Raw genomic sequence first — 15,137 nt, 5'->3', positions numbered from 1 at the left:
AACATTGATAAGAAGACTTAAGAAGGCTTTTTGGTCCTTTTGTCAACTGTGAGGATAATATTCTCCTTGCTCAGTTTCCTGTTCCCCGTGGCAGCAGAGACACGATTACCAATGGTGCACTTTTCTCTTTACTTTTTCCTCTCAATCCTCTTTCCCCCTTGGGGTGAAGCTCGGTGAAGAAGCTGAAAGCACCTCTCTTATAAAAGAGTAACTCTCCTTTCCCAGTAAGTGAACTAGTTCAGTGACTGGATGCCAAGCACCTATGTTCACAAGGCTTCTTTTGCAATAGCAAGAGTTCTAGTGAGCCCCAGCAGAATGCCAGGGAAATGTAACTTTACTACTTCTACTGTTGTGTCTAATTCCTGTACTTGAGCAATAGGGAGCTGAATAATGAGGGAAAAAAGTAGGCTTTCTTATCCATATCCATATCCATTCTTATCATGCATGATTTGCATCCACGCTGTTGCTAAAATCAATTTACAGGAACGCGATAAGGAAAATTCTAAGAATCATCAAATTTCCATACTCTGGAAGAATAATATACAGATTTGATGCATTTCCTGCTGTGGCTGAGGAACTTAAGCTTTTCTCCACCAATAATTTTTCTCCAAGTACAAAAACTCCTCCAAAAATGTATTTTGTACTCTCTCACTGGAAGATTGATTTTTGTTCTGGAATTTATGACCATACCTCCACTGTCATAATTCCCATTTGATAAGATTGATTAGTTAGGTAAACATAATTCTTGAAAGGCACTTTCACAAAACTCTTAAAATTCCTAATCATCATCTGAAGAGACTTATTAGGACCATAAGGACTGAGTTTTATTACTAGTTACTGTAAGCTATTCATTACCATGTAATGACAACTACTGTAATATTGTGAGGAGAATTTCTTCCCCTAACTGTCAGACTAATTTAAACCAATTTTTGCTTTATGTTAATTATATATATGAAAATGATAATAATAGCTAGAAATACTTTTATTCTTTTTCCCTTCTGCATTTCTCCCCTTTCCTGCATATGCTGTACAGTTTTTTGGGGATTTTCATTGCATCCATAACATATAAAATTTTATATTTTCTGAAAATTAAGATGTTTCAGAGGATTTAAATTAATTTTATGTTAAAATATGTCAGATCATAGCAAAATAATATATCTGTATATTTTCTTAGATGAAGTAATTGTAAAAGGATTAATTCTTCAGATCTGAACACAGATGTTGATTAAATGTAAGGGCACAATAAACAGTATTGCTAAGTAGTGTTGTACACATTCTCTGAGTTGGATATTTGTTTAAGGAAAAATAATAAACCTAGACACAGGGAAATTCATAGGACACTACTGCATGAATAAAAAGTCGTTCTTAAGTTAGATACCAAACTTCCTTTATTCTTTTTGAGGATTGCAACCATATATCTTTCTCATCTTTTGTTCTTTTCATTGCTGTTTGTGTCAAAGTGGTTTATGTGAAATTTGAAGCAAGTAAGTGAATGGCTAAGCAAGAAGATGGATGAAAAATACTGTAGTCAAAACATCTAACAGTATGTCTCAGGGATAATAGGACAGTATAAGAAGTGAGAAAATAGAATTAGATGCTATCTTCTGATATAATTAACTATAATTATCCTGCTCTTCTGTTAAAAACGATACAGTCCCCTGAAGTCTGCTCTTGAAGCTGACAGTTTACTGAGTGATTTGTCGAGGCGGATTTGGACTCATCCATCATACACAGTGTAGAAAAAGCATTAATGTGCTGTATTTTTACTTAAAACTATTCCTATGTATGTAGATAGAAGTTTAATAGAATTTGGAAAATCTTTATTTACATATTGTGAAAAATAATTGTTTTATATAAACAATTATTATATTGATAGTTTCCTTTCTAAATTAATTTCAACACGAATACATTTATTGATTTATATTCTACTTCTAGGAGTGGTTAATTTCCAGTAGCCTGAGGGCCTGAACTGCAAGATTATTTATTTATCTCTCCCTTTTTTTTTTCATATGCTGGTTGCTCTTTAATCTGTCCAAACACTAAAGAAAACTATCAAAACAAAAGTGAAATCTTAAGTTGAATAGCTAATGCTGTTTTCTGATGTTTCCTTTCTAGTTTTTGATTCACAAGATGCCAGTGCAGTAATTGGAAAGCTCACAGTGACAGTGGAAGCCCTCAATGCACTGCGTTCAGTCCATGAAGAATGCAAAAATGATTAGGAGGCAGGAAAGGGACATTTGCCTATTGATGTTCTGCTCCCAGTGTAAAGATACAAAAATTAGATCTTTATCATTCTCACAGTATACTTAATGTAAAATGTATATTAAAAAGATGCTTGATGTCCAGATATAAGGCTTTGTACATTTTTCAGCCTGTTTTCTTTTTTTTAAGGTCCTTGCTGAATTATACTTCAGGCTCTCGACACTTGATAGTGTAAGAGTCTAACTTAGTTCCAACAAAGTTTGGTTTCAAATGCACGCTTGCTTGTAAATTATCAGATACTATTTGGGGGTATTTTGTCTAAGGAAATAAGTGATGGTGAACCTTCAAACAGAAATGCTTGTAGATTGTTACTAGGAGTAGTTCTGTCACAATACTATGTCAGAATACAATAATTCCTGTTAGAAGTGACCTCAGGTAGTTTTTAGCCCAGTCACTGCAGGATTAGGTATTATGTTAGGCCATATTGCTCAGGGCTGTATCCAGCCCGGTCTGAAAACTTCCAAGGACAGGCACTGCTTAACTGCTCTCTGCACAACCTGTTCCAATGCCTGACTGTTCTCATAGTGAAAAAAGGAGACACATTTCTACACATTACTTCAATCCAAATTGAAGCCAAAGCTAGATCTCAGTACATGGAGCAGCTTTTGCACTTAATGCACTATCTAATAATTTAATTTGTTGGGGTTTTTTTTAATTCTACGGATGGCATATTTATCATTTGTTTCAGCCATTTATATTTTGCGCAGAAATAAAAATAACAAAGCATTTTAGTGTTGATTTTCATGCTTTGTAACATACCATCACATTTTTATCTAATTTTGTAAAGCAGTTGACAAAAAATAGCTGTTATTGTTATCAAAGTGGTTTGCTCAGGTAATGTTTCTGTAGATTTCAGTGGTAAACAATTTGTTATGGCTTATTCCTGGGTTCAGAGTTTTTTTATATTAGGCTTAGATTATTTTAAGAGTAAGGACAGCTGCAACAGTGCAAGACAGGTCTTCCACACAATTAGCAATTATTTGTTTCACATTTTTATGGAACTGTCATTCTTGTTAAATGCAGAATTATTTCCATATGTATTAAAGTCATATGTATTAAAGAACTGAACCATTCTTGAAAAAAGTTGCAAAAATGTGGTCCTTCTACTGCTACAAAAAAATCAATAAAGTAAACTCTGTTTTGCTTGTTATAGACCAGTGGCTATTCTGATTACCTACATATAAATATAAATAGCTACACAAGCTGACAGCCTTTGACTTCAGTGGTAATGAACAACCAAACTTCACTATAACATGAGGAAGACCTTCTTTACATTGAGGGTGGCAGAGCACTGAGACATCTTCCCAGAGAGGGTGTGGAGTCTCCTTCTCCAGAGACATTCAAGACAAAAACCTACCTGGACACTTCCTGCGTCACCTCCAGGTGACCCTACATTGGTGGTGTGATTGGACTAGATGATCTCCAAAGCTCCTTTCCAACCACCAAATAACTATTCTGTGAATTTATTTCAAATCAATGCTTTTTATTGAGGATAAGTAAAGGTAAGAGGTTGATGTAGCTGGGCCCGTGAAATATGCAGCTACTTAAAGGGCCGTTGCAAGTACAGTGGAGCCAGCCAGACTCCTTTCAGTTGTGGCAGACAGTGTGTAGAAGGGGCACAAAAACCAGACCTTGCGGTTTCAGTGGGCTCTGGTAGGGTTTTGGGGAGAACTTGTTCCCCAGGGGGCTGGTGTGCTGGGAGGGGTTGCAAAGGGGGACAGCAGGGAGGGTGTGGGTCCAGCTGGACTCCATGACCCTTCTGACTCAGGATATTCTAAGTTTGTATGCATAATGCATTTCACAAATACTATGGATCTTGATCATTCCTTCTTTAATAAAGTTCAAAGATGAAAGCAAATATAATAATAAAAAATATACAGTATTAATATGTCTTTTTCTTGGGGTTTGTTTTTTTTCCCCCAGTTTTGGCCACACTGTCTTTGTCTCCTTTTATTCTCTTCAGTACTAGTCATTGTCACAACTTTGCCATCTTGTCTTTCTTTCATCCTGCTTGGTGCACTTCACAGTCACTTGGATGTGGAAAATTCAGGATAACTCCGTGCAGTCTTGAATTGTGCAGTTTGATTCTGATAGGGAGAAAAGGATAAGTCTGAAGGTACTGCTAATAAAGAAATTGTTAACCCATTGGACTCTGTACTGTATACTGCTATGCCAGAACATGGTACATTTAGAGAAATAGAAACTTGAGTTGTTTACATTGTGAAGAGGAAATTTTAAAGAACTTCATTTTGCATGCATCATGACTTAATCAATTGAAATACCACCAAACTATAAAATAACACAGAATACTTGAGAGTAAAGCTATTTTATTACAACAACTAGTATAGTTCAGAAAAGTAGACAAATTTTTCATGGCAAGGTTAGAACAGAGACAACCTGATATAATGCTAAATTGCCAGGTAGTCCTCACATAGGGTAAAGAAAGATAGTATTCCTTTCATTTCTTCATCTCTATTTGATAAATATTTGTAACTGCAGTGCCTGTTGGTACTGTAAAGGCATGCACATCTGCAAGTTCTTCAAACCCAGTTAAATGAATTTTAAATTCGATGTGGAACAAAGCATTCCAACAAGGACATTGAAAGATTCCCAAGTGAGCAACCTGCCTGGCAACCTGCCAACATAGGGTGAGGTAGATTTGTTAAGGCATACTAGTGATGAGAGACTTCTGCTGAAGCTTCAACAAACTATCATGTGAAACACACTTCAATACCATCTTCTCTGGCAAGCAGAAAATGGGATGAAGTTGGTGGTGTGTGCTGGTCTACTTCCTTGTTACTGAGGAGCAGGTTCATCAGCAAGCACAGAGGGTAAGATGGTGCACTTGAGCCTTCAAAAGGGAGTAGAGGAGATGGGCAAGTTCATACAAGTACTAGCTCTTCTCAGGGCACAGTGTGGGAAGATGGGAGGGCAGGCCCCCACCCCACAGGTGGAGAATAGATGCTCTCCATTTCTGTGCTCAGACTGCAGCCAACAAGGGTAATCTTGTACCAACAAGGGTAGTCTGATCCAGACTGCTCTCCTTCTCTAGTTCCAAGGGCTGGCCAGTCAGAATCGGTGAGCAGGACTGTCCACAGTTGGTACCTCATGTTAAAGTTGGTACCTCACGTTAAAGGCTGAGTTTCTTCAGCCCTATCAGTCCACAGACTCATCAGATTCAGAAGCTTCATGATGTGTTTGGGGAGTAGGTTTGATGAACAGATTTCCACCTGAAGAGACCAGTTTCCTTGCTTTGTGGAATATCTCAGACAAAAGATTTAGGGTGATAATGGTCTGATGCACCAGAGTCTTGTAGAGGGGAAGTGAAGTGTGGGTTCTTGTCATCTACTGCTGTGAAAGTAAATCATGAAGGAGAGACCTACACAGGCATGTGAAGGTTTGGCCAGAAAACCTCAAACTGTTGTTTCCCAAACTTGGTGATTCACTGAGTTTTAGATTAGGTTTTAACACATTTTAAACTTCTGGTGGTCATTTCTGAATTAAGAAGAATTAAGAGGTAGCTATTTGTGAAGACACTGTTGCTTGCATGGTTGTAGTCCAATGAGGTCAACTTGTCCCACCATTTGGAACACAGTGCAGGAAAGAGTTTCGTAGACTTCACTGTTTTTAGCTTTCTTAACCTATATACCTTTAGGATATTCTTGCAGGAAGAAAATAGTTTGGTTTGGTAGATTCCTGTTATTAGAGGATCCTGAAGTGTCCTAATATTGTGCTTATAGCACATTTTGAGACCTAAAGCAAGCATTGGTTTTTGCAGGAATGCAAAATGCATTCAGCTTCATAAAAGCTCCCAAATTTTTTAACTTCTAACACTAACTCACCACCTCTTGAAAGCCAGGGTGATCATGAAGTAAACTGTTGTTCACTGGCAAAGGAGTAACAGGAAATGGAGGATTTCCAGAAAGCTCTTGATGCCTAAAGAAAAAACAAGCCAATGTACAAAGGCTGAATGTCCACCACATACTGCTGATCAGAGTACTGAGACTTAACTCTTGGGCTGTAATGGTAATATCCAAGAGGACAATTGATGTAATGGTAATGTCCAATGGTAATATCCAACAGGACTTACATGAAAAATAAAGATAAAACAAATGAAATATACCCAAAGGTTTAATTAATGAGGAATCCTCTTATGAGCATGCACAAAAGGGTACTAGATTTCACCATGGGAGTTCAGCTTAAATACTGAATCTGGGGTGTTCAGACTTCCATTATAACAGGTTTATAACTGTGCATTCATATGTATATGACAGCTGCTTGTGCATAAACACACAAAAAATGCAGGTGTAAACTTGGTGGGGTTAAAAAAAGACTTGTCAGATTTTGTTCCCCAATGACTGAAAACATTGTTAGTACAAGCCCCAGGGTTCAGCATGTTCTCATGGTTCTGAATATTGCAGAAACAAATAAAGTATGGAAAATTGAATCTAACTAATCATCTGGTAAGCTTAACAACCAAACATTATAATTAACTGCAGCCTGTCACAAGCCCTCGGTAAGGATGCAATAGCAAGATGCTGTTTCAATGAAAAACCTTGAAATTGCTCTTTGCTCTACCACATCAACTCACTTTCTTTATACAATTTTTTTTTAATTATGATCATAAGGTTCATTCACAGGTGATCTTTGTTACCTGTCTGCAGGAGACTCTAAGTCAATATAGTGTTCAAAACCGTCTGTACAACTGTCTGGTTGTGGTGAGGGAGAACTCCCTGGAAATAAGAAAAGAGCATAATGACTATTCAGTTTGACAATTCAATTAACCAGTTAAAAACCACAGAAAGTGTTTTGTGTCATCTGTAGTCTCCTAGTAGATCGAAGATAGTATACAAAGGTATGGTGCCATTTTATGGCAGATAATCAATAGCATCACCTTACAGCTTGAAAATGTTCATTTCTCATTTATTCACTTAGAGAAGCAAAATTCAGGGTTGTTGAAGTAACCAAGAACAATATCGTCACCCAGTTACAGACACAAGAGATGCTTCTGATTTTAAGAACCACAGACATTCTGCTTAAACCCAGCAAATGCTCTGTAGAGCCTTTGAAGGAAGCAGTAGCACTGAAGGAATGTGAGTCCTTAATGTCTGGGTTGCAAACGATGCCTGATTAAGAATATAATATAAACTACAATCTCTTACCTTTAAAACAAAAGCACTGAAAACTCTGTGGCTTTAGTCTAAAAATTATCCAAGAGTTCAATAGTGGCTGGCCATACTGAATCAATTTTTTCTGTCAGACTGCAAGGCAAAGTTACACCCCAATTCCTAAATGTAATCTGGCATGAAAACCTGGATTGCTGTTTTCCATACAGCAGTGTCTGACACAGCTTGCAAGTTATGATGTTCTGAACCAATCTATTGTATTCTCTCAGCAAACAAAAAAATACAAAGACTGAATCTTTCCCTATGTAAAAGCCACAGGAAGTCTTTGTTTCTTAACAAAAAAATTAATTTTCCAACTACAAATTTTTATCTTTGTAAAAGGCTTTAGGATTCAAAACTGTTCTTAAGAAAATATAAACATTTACACTTTACCATTAGGACTACAAAACATACCCCTCCAATACTGCACGGTAATTGGTCTTCCATACAAACAGATTCCATCCAGCAGAGCTTTTGCATAAGGCACTGATACTTTGTGTTTAAAGCAGACATATCCAAAAGACTTAGGTTTTCCTTCTTTGTCCTCACAAATCATCACTTTGGTTAATGGTCCAGCCTGAAAGAAATTTCTATTATTTAGGAGGAACTGACACTTCATTATGTTTTGAATATTTAATTATTTCTCTTCAGCCGTAGTCAGAAACCGTAAGTTTCTTACTTTGAAAATGTCTCTCCACATTCCCAAAGCTCAAATTTGGAGCCTTCTACAAACAAAAATCAGCTCCAAAAATGTTAAAAGGGAACCAAGCATCAATTCCTGTTTAATCTTTCATAACCAGAATTTTTATTATTTTTAGAATACCATACCATAATAATTCGTTTCCCAAAGGGGAAGAATAATTTGCTGACTCCATAGCAAAAGTTACCTTCCAGTTCATAAATAAAAATATTAATAGTTTAGAAGTAGCAGTAGTTACGTGCTCATCATTTGATGGAGGGGAAGAGCTAGAGGTCAGGGATGTATGTTCAGGACTATGCCATAGCAGGAATATTGCACTGGATATTTTCAGTTCAATACTGGATATTTGAATATTGAATATTTGGATATTGAAAATTGGATATTTTCAATGATAAGGCAAGACTAAAATGAGAAGCATAGGCTGTTGCAGCAAAAGGGAGTGAAAACAAGATAAAACAAGGGAAAGACAAGTTACTGGGATGACCTAACGACCCAGATAAAAGCTGGGAGTTGGATGGCTGTTGCAGATTATGCAGAAGAATAATGCAAAACTGTGTTCTAAGACCATCTTTATCACTTTTACATTTTGTCTTGTATTATTTATGTCCCCTAAGAAGATAAACTTCTTAAGCTCATATTTACAGTTTACAGTTATAAAGCAGACTACTTTTTAATCTTGAAAACAGGCAGGAATTAAGCACGGGCTTCAAACAGGTCCAACTATTTTGTGTTTCTACACTGTCACTGAAAGGTCAGGGTTTGAAGGGACCTCTGGAGAGCATGTTGTCCAGCTTTCCTAACTGAACATCCCGCTGGTCGAATTTTTCTTCTCGAGCATTAGAACAGCATTTCGATATATAAGGGTACCCGTCTGCTACCTGCAGGAAGAGCTCGTAGAGGATCTCCTCCCTGACCCGGCTCTCCAAGTTCCCCACGAGCAGAGTCTGCTCCGCCGCCTCGGCCCGCCCCAGGGATGACATAAAGCCTGTGGGAGCCCTGCGGGAATGCGAGAAGAGCGTCCCAGCTGCGGGGAAGCTGCACTCGGTGTGAGGGGCCGGGCCGGCTCTTGGCAACACGGGAACGCGGGAAGGAAGGTGTCGCGTCTGTTTGTGACACCACCCCCAACATCTGTGACACCGTACTTAATCGTTCGGTGTGTAGTAATGATGGTAAATACAAACATGAAGGTTTTCTCCTGTATTTTTGCCACTGAATCTTAAGTTCTAGCAGGGCTAACTGGTGCAAAACAAAGTGACCAACCCTGAAAAACAATCCACCTTCTCAGACTAGTATTCACAAGTGTGTTCACACCATCCACTCCTGCTATTACCATTGCAATGGGCCCTTACTGTAGAAGAAGCTGCAAACAGAGCAAGTGCTCAGCTCAGGAGCAAAGAGAGAGGGTTTTATCAGATAGAAATCCATGCCAGCCTTACAGAAAACCTATTTCTGCACTGTGTTACAATGTTGGCTGATATAAACAGGCGAAATGAGGCCAAGATCTTTTAAAAGGCTTGGGCCTGTTTATTAAAAATCAAGACAACTGAAGATGAGACCTCAGGGTAAGACTGGGGCCTACGTGGCAAGTCAGAGATACAAACTAACAAACTGTGTCCAACACAGGGTGCTTCCTTGGACACGAGTTTCGAAGAAAGGCGCCAGGTGCTGTGCTTTCAATCCACTTGTTGATCGGTCCTTTTCCTGGTTGCTGGTTGGCCCACAAGATAGTGCATTCTTGGCCAGTTATTCTAGAATTCTGAGGCTTCATTGGCTGACTAGTCTTCCAATCACAGTTCATATTAATGTCATCATCTCATGAGGTAGCTTTCTAGAAAATTCCCCCACTCATTTCATCACCCCCCTCTAGTGGGCACACATTTATACTACAGTACATTTAACTCTATGTTATTACTTCATAACTTACTACATAAATTAGGTATCACAATCTATTCAATTAATTAACAATTCAGAATAAAATTACATCATTAACAATTCATAACCCTGCCTACAATAGCCCACTTTATTTATAACATCGGCTTTGTGAAATATAAAGCTGTGATTCGTATCAGGTACAAACAGGTGACATGGGTATTTGTGAGTGCGAAATGTGCGGACGCGGACAATGGGAGAGCTGTGAATTCTAACAATAACTGAGGAAAATAAAGCATGGGAAAAGGCCTTTGAACCTATCTTTTGTTTGCAATTAACCCCGGTTGATTTAGGAGCATTGGAATTAAAGCGTTAAGGATGTTGCTTTTTGCTTGCAGTTAATCCATAAAGAGCTCTGCAATAATAACCTTTTGAAGTATAATTTTAGAATATTACTTATATCCTTGAAACTATAGCTTTAGAATATATATAAAGGAAATATGCTTATCTCACGCCTTATTGAAGCAGAGAAAAACAGCTTGAGAAAGGAAGATGAACATCACCTCAAGGATTTATGGTTTTGACCAAAGGGAAGCTGGACATCACTGTTATTAGATTTATAGTCTCTGCAATTAAAAGGTGGAGCCACATCTGGGGAGCTGGATTCCACCAGATGGGATTCGTCTTTCTTCTTTCAGAAACTGGACCGCCACCATCTGGGATACTCCTTTGAGATACATCCTGAGAGAAACTAAAATCACAATAGTGTATAGAATTGTGATGTAATAATTTGGAATAGAAATTGCTGATGAGTAAAAATTGGAAATAGAAACTGCTGAAAAAGCTCATGAGTACCCCTATAAATACCTGTAACCCTCAACTATCGGTGTGCAGTTGGAGGGAAAACTTCCCCCACTACCCAGCGCTGTATTGCTCATACTTAACCATATTAAATAATAAATTGATTGCTGCTTGAATATTGGCCTAGTCAAGCTTCTTATTCATAACAGCTTGAACAGCAGAGTGATTTTAAACCATGGAGGAACAACGGACTGACCTAATCTCTGGAATAAATTGCTAGAGTTGTCCAGTCACAGCTCGGCAAATGAACAGAGACTTTTGCTCCTGATGAGCTTCCAAAGGCAGCTGGTCACAGGCAGAAAGCTGGGGAAAAGAGTGTACCCAAAGCCATAGGAGCAGCTCCTGGGCAAGGGAGCAGAACTCACGGCACACTGAGAATTCCTGATCCAAACTTTTGTTATAAATACATATTATGTCGTTGGCTTTTCACAAATACTAGGATGAATGTTATATGCAAAATGTTAAAATAACTTTGCTTTTATTTCTGCTATTAACAAAAACGTAGACATAGTAGTAGTGGTAGCTGATAGCTATGGGTGAACTCTCTGTTTGGTCGGGATAACATCCAGTGAATATGTAATGAGGACCCTGCTATTGATATGTCAACTATCAGCATCTGCGATCTGAAGAAAGTATGGACAAAGGCCCAAACTGGAAGTGACAAGGAGGAGCCAAAACCACATTCAAGAAACACACGTGCTAAAAAGGCAGACCCGGGGAGGGGCCATGTTAAATGGTTCCTGGAAAATGTAAACTAGTTTATGGATATGCATAAGCGTCTATGAATATGCAACAGGTTGTGAAAACTGCATATTTTATGACTGGCTTATCGCAAATATTAAAATAAATATTATATGTGTTATGTTAGAAAGTTATGCTGTATTAATTTTCTAAAGTAGTGTGTTAAATATAGTTTGAGGTTATAATATAACGTTAAAATAGAAACTATGCTACGTAAGATACTTTTTAAGTAGCTCAAGAAAGAGATGAGATAATCAAGAAATTCTTTGCACAGAGATAACACCAACAAAACACTAAAATCCAAAAGAGACAGAATTATTGTCTCCTTATCGTGAAAAACTAGTCTCCTTGCAGACTTTGTGGAGTCTGAAATGATTTACAAGACGAAGGGGGGGAATTTGAATTATAACCAGAAAACACCCTTTGTTTGAAAAGAGTTTTTGAATCATGTATGAGATGTATGAATAGGCAACAGGCTATTGCTTTTAAGAGTTAATCCTTTGTTAGAAAGCCATGCTTTTTTAGGAAAGCATCTGAATGTTTGTATTCTTTGCTTTTATTGTCCTTTATTGTCCTAACTCTGATTGTCCAAATTCTTATTGCTCTAATTTGTGTTACTATTTTTATGATCATTTTATTACTGTTAAACTTTTAAAATTTCAAAACAAGTGATTGGCATATTTCACAAGGTTGATATAATGGAAAAGGTATTGAAGGGGTATCCCCGAAGGTGATGGAATGCTTTTGGCTGAGTGCTAAGATGCACCCTTTAATCTTTGCTTTACTCTCTTTGTCTCCCATTGTCTTTCATTAAAGTCTTTAAATTTTCGCAGGAGAGTGAACGTGTTTTTCACACTTTCTTCTTGTAGAAACACCAGATCAATCACTAACACTTCCAGTCGTATGCTGTTGTGAGCATCAGCCTGAGCATCTTTGGTTCTCTGTAGTGATGGCACACTGAGCCCCTCCCAGACAATTGGGCATGAAGCAGCAGGTGTCTACAAGCTCCTATTAACCTGCAAACACTGCCAAAGGGCATCAGCTGAGACAACAGGAGGCCCACCTGCACCTCTGCATCTCCCTGCTTGACAGGCCCGGGCTGGACTGAGAACTGCGATGACCACAGAGCCAGCAGGAAGTCTCAGGCACAAAGGGACACAGGAAGCAGAATAGCAACTCTACAGGACCTGTTTCTGGCAGACTGGGCTTGAGTTGCGCCAGGGTGAAAAATTAGAGCAATGATTTGGTTAACGAGCTGCATTGCCAAGTACTACCTGAGCCCAACTGCTTGTCAGACAGACTATTTCACCTCTGTGGATCAAAATAAAAAAGCCTTGACTCATCAGTAGCCTCAGGGAAAAAATGTGAATTGAGCATATGAAATGCACAGCATCAACTCAATACCTGGATGTGAAAAATGCATATTTTATGACTGGCTTCTCCCAAATATTAAAATGAATATTATATGTGTTGTGTTAGAAAGTAATGCTGTATTAATTCTCTTAAGTAGTGTGTTAAATATAGTTTTAGCTTATAAAAAATGTTAAAATAGAAACTATGCTATGTAGGATACTTTTTTTAGAGAAAGGACTCGCAGCAAGATAGCAGCCACAGGACACCTAAATCTTTCAGAGAAAAATCATTTATTGCCCTCTTATCAGAAGAAATAGACTTCTTCCTGCCTAAGGATCGAAGGCGCCTTAGGATTAGGAGGAAGAAGTTGACAATGACCAGACCCAGACCGAATCCTTTGTTTGAATGGAATTTATGCATCATGTATGAGATGTATGAACATACAACAGGCTGTTGTTTTTAAGGGTTAATCCTCTGTTAACGTGTTTTGCAGGCTTGTGCTGCCCAGAAAATGGTACCTGGACATCCGTAACTCTTTGTTTCTATTGTCTCATATCGTAATAATTCAAATTGTCCAAATTATTATTACTCTAATTGTATTACTATTTTTACAACCATTTTATTACTATTAAACTTTTAAAATAAAAAAAAAAATTGGCATTTTTCACACTGGGTATGTGTGTTGGAGATTAATACAATTATTGATACTTAAAATAACCAAAACATTAACCTGACAGAGAAGCAAGGCTGTTCATTTCTATGAGCTTGTACCACAGGGAAGAGTTCAAACCTTTTAACTTCACCAGCATTCCCAAAGTCATGAACTTTGCACAGAATCAGTTACACTGCTACTGAAGTGTAAGTTTATTCTCCCGCAGAAAACGGGGAGAGGAAAGCAGTACAAGGAACTTCACAATACTGTGATTATTTTCACACAAACCACTGTTACTGCAATAGCGTGAGACACAACTGCTCACTTTCAAAATTTTAAAAGGCTGATTAAACTTTAACAAAAATTCAACAAAAAGACTAAATAAGGAAAAATTGTAGTGCTGAGAACTGCCCTTGTAGCTGCCTTCCTTGTGGGCAGTTCATCTTGAAGATGGACGCTCAGTCTTTAATACCCCTGGGGGGGTTGCATCAGCCAACCCTGGCCCCACCCAAAGTCTGTCAGTCAGCTCTTCTTTGCCATTTATTGGTGGACATTGCTTTCTTGTAACTTGATTGGAGGTCAGGTGTTGCCATGCCACACCCCCTAAGCACCAAGCTTTTCCACTCCCAACTGACCCATTCAATGGACACGTGTACGCCTTCTTTTTACCTGTCCTAGGCAACCCAGGCTGTCTGGTGGGAACAATACAGAGGAGGGAAAAAGGGAACTGTAACATATGTTGGGAAATAATTCATGCTATAAAAGAATGTATTTTATAAAGATTGTGAAATCCAAATGAGTCTCTGACCACAAGCAGCCTGAGAGGCAGACGTCTATTCAAACTTGAAAATCCTGAAAGAGGCAGGATAACAATCGGCTTGTTTAGCTTATGAATGGACGCACCCAGCGCAATGATTATCCCGAGGAAGACGCCTAAGAGCAATCATTGCCCTGCTGATAACATCGCCCAAGAAACACTGGCTATCAACCAGGAAACAGCGATTGTCCAGCTCTGCACAGTGAAAGAACCAACTGTGAATATGCAGAGTTACAAAAGAAACTTGGACTCCTTTGCCTCAGGCATAATAAACTGTATAAAACATCCCCACTAGAAGCGGCTCTCGTGAACGAGGGGGGGCCCGATGCGATAGAGGTTGGATCTAGGTTCACCCAGTGCCGAACCCGAGCTCGATGCTGTCTCTTTGGCTGTGGTCGTTTTGAGGACCCTATTTTGGTCGCGGAAAAAGATAAATAAATCTTTTTGCATTTTTGATAATTTGGCTTTTGATTGATCATTTATAACAGAACTATGGGGAGAACAGAGGACATTTAAACTACAATAACATAACTATACATCAATAAAGCTTCTCTTAATATTCACACAATATTCATCCCTTAATTGCAAGAGCCAATCATCTCATTATCCATCTATAATAAATAATATCTATAAACAAGTATCACATTTCCCTCAAAAGAAAACAAAATGCCAGTAAAACTTTTATGCAACAGTCTTCATTATCTTCAGATGGCTTTG

At 38.3% G+C, this 15,137-nt stretch overlaps 2 protein-coding genes across 7 annotated transcripts in view; one reads left to right on the top strand and one right to left on the bottom strand.

Moving 5' to 3' along the window:
- Window positions 1-14,879, top strand: part of RPGRIP1L (RPGRIP1 like) — a 53,295-nt gene extending 38,416 nt beyond the window's left edge. For 5 of the 6 annotated variants that reach the window (XM_071442911.1, XM_071442912.1, XM_071442910.1 and 2 more), the window contains one exon: window positions 2,116-3,414. In XM_071442911.1, the coding sequence (XP_071299012.1) occupies window positions 2,116-2,219 (104 nt within the window). In that variant the 3' untranslated portion in view covers window positions 2,220-3,414. Of the gene's footprint in view, window positions 1-2,115; window positions 3,415-12,467 lie in introns of those variants that run through there. The other variant, XM_071442913.1, reaches the window with a different exon arrangement.
- RBM11 (RNA binding motif protein 11) lies at window positions 4,077-12,473 on the bottom strand. Its single transcript, XM_071442924.1, is given in 9 exon segments — window positions 4,077-4,230; window positions 4,232-4,272; window positions 4,274-4,313; window positions 4,315-4,381; window positions 4,384-4,465; window positions 6,105-6,198; window positions 6,917-6,995; window positions 7,842-8,004; window positions 9,006-12,473. Coding segments are annotated over 9 exon segments (795 nt in total). The 5' UTR covers window positions 9,108-12,473; the 3' UTR covers window positions 4,077-4,103.
- Window positions 14,880-15,137: the final 258 nt, after the last annotated feature.

Source organism: Agelaius tricolor, unplaced genomic scaffold, assembly GCF_023055355.1.
Source record: "Agelaius tricolor isolate 1412-34295 unplaced genomic scaffold, bAgeTri1.0.p SCAF_17, whole genome shotgun sequence".
Taxonomy (NCBI): Eukaryota; Metazoa; Chordata; class Aves; order Passeriformes; family Icteridae; genus Agelaius; species Agelaius tricolor.
This window is presented reverse-complemented; position numbering and strand designations above follow the sequence as displayed.